This window comes from Gavialis gangeticus, unplaced genomic scaffold, assembly GCF_001723915.1.
Source record: "Gavialis gangeticus isolate Ggan-Ray unplaced genomic scaffold, GavGan_comp1, whole genome shotgun sequence".
Classification (NCBI taxonomy): Eukaryota; Metazoa; Chordata; order Crocodylia; family Gavialidae; genus Gavialis; species Gavialis gangeticus.
Window position 1 is genome coordinate 61,631,238 of NW_017729022.1, and position 8,762 is coordinate 61,639,999.

The 8,762-nt window shown below is 47.0% G+C and overlaps 1 protein-coding gene across 1 annotated transcript in view; it reads right to left on the minus strand.

The window, feature by feature from the left end:
- The window catches only part of LOC109295979 (voltage-dependent T-type calcium channel subunit alpha-1I-like), a 68,760-nt gene that overhangs the window by 19,505 nt on the left and 40,493 nt on the right, over positions 1 to 8,762 (minus strand). The window contains exons 14-19 of the mRNA XM_019515159.1: positions 7,649 to 7,772; positions 6,684 to 6,752; positions 5,367 to 5,551; positions 4,272 to 4,398; positions 2,453 to 2,578; positions 994 to 1,083 (exon numbers count right to left, since the gene is read on the minus strand). Of these exons, the coding sequence (XP_019370704.1) occupies positions 994 to 1,083; positions 2,453 to 2,578; positions 4,272 to 4,398; positions 5,367 to 5,551; positions 6,684 to 6,752; positions 7,649 to 7,772 (721 nt within the window). The remainder of the gene's footprint in view (positions 1 to 993; positions 1,084 to 2,452; positions 2,579 to 4,271; positions 4,399 to 5,366; positions 5,552 to 6,683; positions 6,753 to 7,648; positions 7,773 to 8,762) is intronic.

The window sequence follows — 8,762 nt, forward strand, 5'->3', positions numbered from 1 at the left end:
CAAGGTGGGATAGCCCCAGCTGGCAGAAAGCTGGGGGGGGGGGGGGGGTGTGGAAATCAGCCTGCCAGCCCAGGGCTGCTCCCTCCCAGCTCAACATACTGCATAGAGGCTGGCTAGGGCACGAAGGTGCTAAAGTGCGGGGCTAGCCAGCAGACAGCCCCTGCACTGTAGCACCCTTGTGCCCCTGCCAGCCCGGTCACCAATCTATATGTGCATTGTGGTGAAGTAAAACACTCTGTCACAGGACAGTACTTGTATCTGGTAGTACTATCCTATGCCAGTTAATTAGTTTACTCTGGTGTAATAGCATTGCATGTGTAGATGCTGACATTTTACTGTAGGGCTAATTAGGCAACTCCACAGTATGTGTCTCATGTAGACATGTCCATTTAGGTCTAAAGAGAAAGGAGACCTTGAATTTAACTAGGTGTCTTACCACTGAGGACTTTAAGTCCTCAACAAGTTGTCTACTGTAGAGTGTAGAGGGTAAGTGTAACATCACCTTGAAGGCTCAGTCCTGTGCTGCTGTAGTGCACGGTAGAGGTCTGACCTTGCGTTATTCAAGTCATTGCCAGTTTGGCCATTGGGGCAGCACTGAGACTTAGTTACAAACAGCAGAGAATTTCTGCTTAAAGGAAACTGAAGTAGGCAGCTGTAGGTCAGGAGGGTACATCATGTCAGGAGAGACACTGCTGAAAAGTCATCACAGATAAAAAAAAAAACACCCAGTCTGACAACTCTGTAAAAGGGTTAAAAGGCAAGATCTGGAATAAATACTTGGCAGGTTAGCCACAGACACACATCCCTGTGCACAAAGAGCATGGGCATGACCTACCAGCAATTAAGCAAATAAGAAGGAGGGATCAGAACAGCTCTGTAAAATGCTATTGGATGAAGATGAAATACGAAAATGTAGCCAATATATTATGCTTTCATGCTACTACCTGAAAGAGGTCTGAGTCACACAATATACTTAGAAGGAGGTCTCTATACCTGTTGGTCAACAGCCACAGCATCTAGTCCATTATACATAATATTGACCCAACCATCTTTGGAGGCAAGAACAAAGAGAGACATCAGAGCCTGGAACACATAAAAATAGATCAAATGTAGGGGGCATGTAGATGAAGGGGGTGGGGAAAATTTAGGTTTTAAGTTCTTACAATAAAACAGAATTAAAATTCTCATCCTCCTTGTGGTGCCAACCTGCTCTTTTGAGCATGTATGGAGAAGGGAGACATTAGGCTATGCAGGTGGGAACTGAGCTGCAAAAAGAGAAAGACCTTCAGGAAAGTCTGCTCTTTTATGGAAGTGGAGCAAAAAGCTTCCCCTCCCCAGAGAAAAGCCAACTTAGCAATACATTGCCTCAGGCGAGTAAGTTAGAAAAACAGAACACCACAGCATAACATGCCCGTTGCTTTTTTGTGAAAATATATAAATGCTGGGATGTTCATGAGAGAGAACCAGTGAAATCTACAGGAGCCAGGACAGCTCTTACAAACACAATGACAACACACCCACCAACCACTCCTGCCTGCTAGGGGGAAAGTCTCCTTGCTGAGAAATCAGCATGTCAAGGAGAAAGGAGGGAGGATTTTGTCACTCTTGTAGACATCTTGTCAGTGGAGCCTAAGAGTTGGTAGACATTCAGAATGCAAATACAGTGGGCGCATCTATACGTTCATTAATGCGCTTTTGCTAATGCGCATTAAATTTAGTACCTCCATTGCGAGGTACTAGAAAAAGGTGCATTAGCCTATTTTAACGGGCATTAGCAAAAGCCCACAGTTTTCTGTGATGCTTTAATACACATTAAAATAGGCTAATGTGCATTAAAGTGCACATGTAGATGAGCCCAATGTGATGTAAACAGGGGCATAAGGATTGCATATTAAGGGTCTGATTTTCCTCCAGTCTTTAACTCCACTGACATCAATGGAGCTTCCTTTGCAGGTAAGATGCCCCTACAGGCTGAAGTCTGGCATTGTTGACACAGGTGCAGCTCATAAAGAAGCTCAGGGAAGGAATTCTTGCATAAGTGAACACAGAACACATCCCAAAAGCAAGTGATCATCAGAAACAAGGTGTTACTCAAATGTTGAGAGAGTTCAGGAAGCTTCAAGAAACAGCTCTACTAGGAGGGCATAAGGTAAAGCAATCCTCCCCCCACTTTTTATCTTAAATTCAGATGAGTTTCTTGATGCATTGTCTCCCCTTTTCTCCTCTCTTGGCATATAAATATCATCCTTACACGGACCCACAAGTTACCCTGATGTAACACGAATGCCCATTTCTAAGTAGCCTCTACTTCAGGTTGAAAGAGCACATTTTGGAACATTCCACCCACCCGCTTGAACGAGAAACTGGAATTGGCCTTGAAGAGAGAGACACGATGCCAGCATGTAGCAACAGTTTACTCAAGAGGAGGGGTCTTGGAGAGTCCCACACTTACCTGCCCCAGGTTGTCGAAGTTGTACTTGTGGTGTACCCATTTGTAATTGGCGGCCACACAGTCAGACCTGTTGGTGATGTTACGGATGTCAACACCTAGGCAGTGGTAGAACTTCCCTTTGAAGAGCTACAAGATGGAAGTGACTTGGTCAGTGAGTTTCCTTCAGGTTTTCCCAGTATTGCCAGACATGAAGCAGTGGAAGGCTTCTGAGCCTGGGAGCAGGACACGCAGCCTTTACCTCCAGGCTGCTGATTGCAGTTTGGTTCCAAGTCAGTGGTAACTGAATGTTGTCACTCTCTGATAGCCACGGGGTGAGCTGCTGGTGCTGAATTGGAACCAATGGCCTAAAGGTGGAAAAAGCCGTGTATCCAGCACAATGCCCCAGAACCAACAAGTCCTTTTAGTGGCTCCCAAGTGTATAGGAAGGGAAAAAAAGAGTTTTTCTAAGAAGAAAGAACCAGAAAGACTATCCCCCTGGTTCTCAAATATTTTTAGGTAAGGTGACACTGATGTGGTTCTTCTGCTCAAGGCTCCTTTTCCATATGGAAGGTACTAGATTATGCATTTGAACAGACTCATTGCAACAGACTATATGCAGACTAAGTATAGCACATTCCATGAGATGGAAGTAACACCCACTCCTGTACTCCTCTGCGACACAAGCCTAAAATAAAGAGGATTAAAAAAAAAGGCGGGGGAGGGCTGTGGGTGGATTTAGCGTTAGGAGTGAGGGGGAGAGAGAACTGCATAAAGTCAGGCTTAAAGCAGACAGGTTCTGTCCCGCTCCCAACAGAAAGAGTTCTGTCAATACATCACAGCTGTAACTGGCAGGAGCCTCTGTCACTCCATTCCTGGGCCTGCTCCATAACTATGTTAGTGCTGAGATCTGAATACCAGTCTCCAGAGCTGAAAGAGCTGAGCACTAACTCCACTGCTGTCTTTACACATCTTCAAATCCAGCAGCATTCCCATTCAAAGAATCCCACTTACCACAGCCAAAGTCCTAAGGCAGGGGTACCGAACAGTCTGTGGAGCTGTTTCACCTGGCCCATAAAGCTCCTAGAAGGGCCAAAAATTCAGGGCCAGGGCCTGCCATGGAAATCTGGGGCATGGAGCCCCATTGGGCATATGTGGTCATGGACTTGAGGGCAAGTGATGGCTGTGTTAACCCCTGTGCTGCTGCTTGCCCTACTGTCACAACTTGCCTTGCAGCCACTGGCAGATTCAGATCTAGCCTGGGAGGTTCCTTCTGGTTCAAATCTGTCTTGCGAGTAGCCCAGTGATACAAATTTAACCCAGGGGAGCAGGTGAGTTTGACACCCCTGACCTAAGGGTTACTGTGAAGAGACAGACCCAAAGGGTACATCCGCACTGCAGCAAGAGTGCTCAGTCACACCACTGAAGGAATAAGCCTCACCCAACTCTTCCTGCTGTGCGTGTCAACCCCAGACAGAAGGACCACCCCCCTAAGGGGTACCTCAAGCACTGTGCCCAAGACTTGATTTTCCTGTATATTCAAGTGTGGCAACTTGGGGTACCCCAGGGTGTCCTCACTGTCTCATTTCTGGACTTCACACCTGTGGAGAGGAAAGATGCAGGCTGTTCTTGACTGAGCTCTCTGCCGCTGAAGTTTAGACACACCCAAGGGAGGACTGAGTAGGATGTGGATAACAAAGCCTTCCTATGCTACTTTCCCCTCCTGAGACACCTCCCCACAGTTCCCTGGGTGTATGCACTGTGCTGTGGCCTCCTTGAGACATAGGGACACCCTGTGGGTTGCAGAGCACCAAGTGCAATGGATAGAGAATAACAACATTACCTGCACGCCCAGGATGCCAAAGATGATGAAGAAGGCACAGCAAATGAGGACAATGTTCCCAATAGGCTTGAGGGAGGAGATGAGCGTCTCCACCACCAGCTTCAGGCCTGGGGCACGGCTGATTACCCTGGAAGAGAAGGAAGGTGAGGAAGTGACAGTGACACACAGAAGAGATGCTCTTTCTTCCCAGTGCTTTCAGAAACAGACCATAGTGCTATACATTTACCCCTGGGCCAGAAAGGCACAGGTTCAAGTCCTTCATTGCAAGTCTTAAGTTCATTATCTAATGAGGATACTGCATTGGAGACTGGAGGAGGAGCCACACAGTGCAGAGGAACCTCCCTGTGCAGAGGACATCACTTGATACTCTTGTCTCTAGCAGGATGTCAAACGAAACTCCTTTCATCCCAGTTCAAGTGCTTAGCCCATGAGGGCAGAAAGCAGTAGCATATGTGGGGTCAGTGAGTGGGGCATGTGCTTTGGATGCTGCTTAAGAGTGGGAGCATCAGCAGGAGGGGATGGGGGGAACACCCCACTCTCCCATTTTCTGCTCTGCTTGCCTTTCTGGCTACACATTGCAGCAGCATAGGCAATGTGTGTCACAAAGTATGAAAAATTCTGGGAATCATAGTTTTGTAGAGTGGCAGTGGAGTTTGCTGCTACCGAGGGGGAGACTTGACTGCACTTTGACCACTGAAATCAGCCATTTTATTGCCCTCTCGACATGGCGTTCAGTAGTGAAGAAACCAGGTGGCCATTCCCTCCAGGAGCAGAAAACTGCACTGCCATTCTAGAGAACTACAATTCCCAGTACACCTTGCACTCTACGACACACACTGCCTGTGCCTGCTACTTGCTGCTGTTCCTGTGAGCTGCCACAGGGGGAAGGGTGAGAGAGGTCTGCCCCAGGTGCATTATTTGCACGCTATGCCTCTGACAGTAAGCATGTAATTGCAGATTCTCAGCAGCATGGCCAACATCCTCTCACTCAGTAAGGTCTACTCTTGTACTTGGACTGTGTGGGAGCCATTACTAGATGCACAGAGCAAAGGATGCTATGAGAGAGGACTAAATATGTGCTGAAGGGGCTCTCACCTGAGGGGGCGTAAGGTACGCAGCAGTCGGAGGACCCGGAGCACCCCCAGAATTTTGGCTCCTCCAGCAGAGGCCACTGAGACCACAATGTCAATGAGGGATACAAAGACCAAGAAGCCATCCAGGATGTTCCAGCTGCTGCGGAGATAGGCCTGATCCCCAAAATAGAGGCCTAGAGAGACCACCTACAGGAGAGGAGACAGGGAGACCATGGGGGAGGAGACTAAACCATTCCCATCCATGATGATGCAGGGGAGGCTATTTAGTAACTCTCAAAAGCAACAGGTGAGGAAGCAGTGAAGACCCATTTTTCACCCTTCTATCATGTTCCTTTCGTGAAAAAGACTTAGTCTGTGGAGCAGAAAGGGAGAAACTGGTGGTATGGAACCCAGGTCTAAGAAAGACAATGCTCTAGAAAAAATAATAAACATTCACCAAAGCTTCAATGGTGTTTTCTCACTTTTCAGCTAACATCTAATCTTCTTCCCTGAGTAAGAGGACTCAGGAAGGGAGATGATGCTGCACAGTGGGAAAGGGTAAGCCAGGATACTGGGGTTCTGTTCCATGCTGTCCCACAAAGTAAGGCAAATCTCTCAGTCCAAAATCTGGAAATGTTAGGCATATAAAATTAGGTATTTAAATTTGTATTCCCACACCAAAATAAGCAGTTTACTTTGCCAAGGTGCTGAACACCAGCAGATGCCACTGAAGTGAAAGGTATTAGGGAGTACTCAGTACCTCTGAATATCAGGTTTATTATTTAGATACCTAAGTGTGGATTTAATGTGTTGAAATTTATGCCTCCCAAATCTGAAAACTAACCTTAATCTTTGGAGGACTCAGCTACCCCATCTGTAATATGGGGATAATGATATTTCCCTACTGGGAAGCGATTTGAATCCTGTGAATAAACAGTCATTTCAAATGAGAACTGCTACTTTTCTCGATGCTGTTATTATCATTATTATTACTACTACTACTACCACCACTCCCACCTGCTGGCCATAGTTCACTGTTATTATGAAGTCTGAATGTTATATCTAGAGTTCATTCTGTTTCTCACAGATACCAGTAGGCCTATTGATTTAAGCCTAGAATAACTACTTCCATTACAGACCATGGGAGATTTGACCTGGGCTATTCTAGATTTGGTGCACATAAACAATCCTTGCCAAGGCTGAATGCAAGAGGACTGGCTTAACCTTTCTGGAAGACTGAAAGGATGGATAGATTCTGGAAGGAGGATGAACAGAAAGGAACCACACAGGGCCCATGAGATGAGGGGAAGGGCTGAGCTGCTCTCTTCAGGCAACTTACCTTTAGTGTCATCTCAGCTACAAAGATTGCTGTGAAAATGTAGTTGGACACAGTGAGGAAGATCCTCTCCTAGAAAGAACAGAGAAATTCCCTAAAGCACACCTAGAGACACTCCTACTGTTTTGCTATTCTAGTAAATTCCTTGTTTTGAAACTTAAGTCTCTTACTTTTGTATGCATACGTGACTCTGAGACTGTAAAAACAGCAGCAGGTGCCAGACAGCCTTCATCCTACACATCTCAGCCCATGCACTTCAGTCCTGACCTCCAGTGTCACCCATTGCTCTAGTCTTGGGGCTACCACACAGCTCTGGGAAAGCTCTTTTGTCATAACCTGCAGCAGCACCTGCTGCTAAGCCTCAGTGACCTTCCACAGAGTCCTGCCCAGGCCACTTAGTCCTGATCTGTAGCCCCGTTCTGTGACTCCTTGCTGGGACCTACCCTGAGGACAGACTACTGTAATCTGCCTAACTGTGGTACAGAATGTGAATGTGGACTGGGCTGAGACTCACAAGAGGTCATTTCACTCATGAACCTCAGTCTCTCCATGTCCAGGTCACCCCCATCCACATTCAAGATCAAGAAGCAATGGACTTGAACTATGAAATGCCATTCCCACTAGGGCACTGCTACACAAAGATTACTTGCCTTTTTCAGTTTCAGAGTCTTTGGTTCTGAGTGGAAAGCTATCTCCTAGCTAGGAGAGGCTGGGGGACCCTTTTGCTTTCTAAACAGGAAACTACTTCTAGGAAGGAAGGTTTGCACCACTGTGAGACCTTCAAAAGGGGGCATCAAGCCTTTTGTTCCATGTAGATGTATCACAGTGATGTGTGTGCTGGGAGACTGTCCATTGCTGAGGGCTAGTCAGACGCAATGCCAGTGCCCATGGTAATAACTTTCATGGACCTTCTCTACCAGAACCCTTGAGGTGTTGTGTACAACAAAAAATGAGACAGGTCTGCTCACCGTGCTCCTGTGCTCAATCTGTGGTCTCTCCAGAGCGATGGTGATGCAGTTGAGGAAGATAAAGGCCAGAACAACGTAGTCAAAGAGCTTGTGAGCAATGATTGTTTGGCAGAGGATGCGAAACCTGCATGAAAGTTCCAAAGAGACATGTATGCCTTGGGCAAAATGAAATGAGGTACTGCAGGGAATGGGGCTCAAGGAGCTGGGCCATGCCAGACATTCAGCTCTGGCTAAAGGAAAATCACCAACCACAGGAAAACAGTATTAGCAGAGGTTTCTGGACCACTGATTACATTCTCTTGCATTCACAGGCAGTTGTTAACCCAAGGATTCCTCAGAATCTCCACTTCACACTCTCACACACACAACTACAAAGCACAAGGAGCACCCTCTGCCCCCCCAGTAAGTGAGATTAGCCGCTGTCCCTCCCCACCCCAAGTGGTGTCAAGAGGCACCAGTCACCCATGGTTTGCTGTATGCAGGTGGGAGTCAGCAGATGGAGTGGGCTTGGGGTTTCCCAGTGGAGGTACATCAGAAACACTCAGGACACCCGACAATGTGCACAGGTAAAAGCTGGGAACATCAGGGCACTGCCAATGAGCTTCCCTTGCATGACAGAAAAAAATTGGTTAATATGTGCTCAGAAGATCTCAGGAAGAGGACCAAGCCCCATGCTACAGAGGAAGGTGAAGACCCCCACAGTTCTTGTCAATCTGACTTGGGGGGGAAAATTCCTTCCTGGTCCCATATTTGGTGATTGGTATGACCCAGAAAAAGAGCAAGATCCTTTAACCAGGAACTTCTGAGTTTTCTCAGTATTGGCAAAAGTATACCGTAGGTTAAAACAGCCAGCCTCAGCTATAGCCAGCAGGGGTGTGTGAAGCAGGCCCTATTTGATTCAGATTTGGCCCAAATCGGAGACAGTGATTCGGATCACTGTCCCTGATTCAATTTGGCCAAATCAGGATCTGAAGATTCGATGCTGATTCAGAGAATCAGTGATTCGGACAAAGACACAGCTTTAAATCTTTTTTCTACATACTTCGAAGTACCAGAGCAGCTTGCGAATGTTGCAATGCTGGGGCAGATGGAGCATCCCAACAGGAGCATGGGG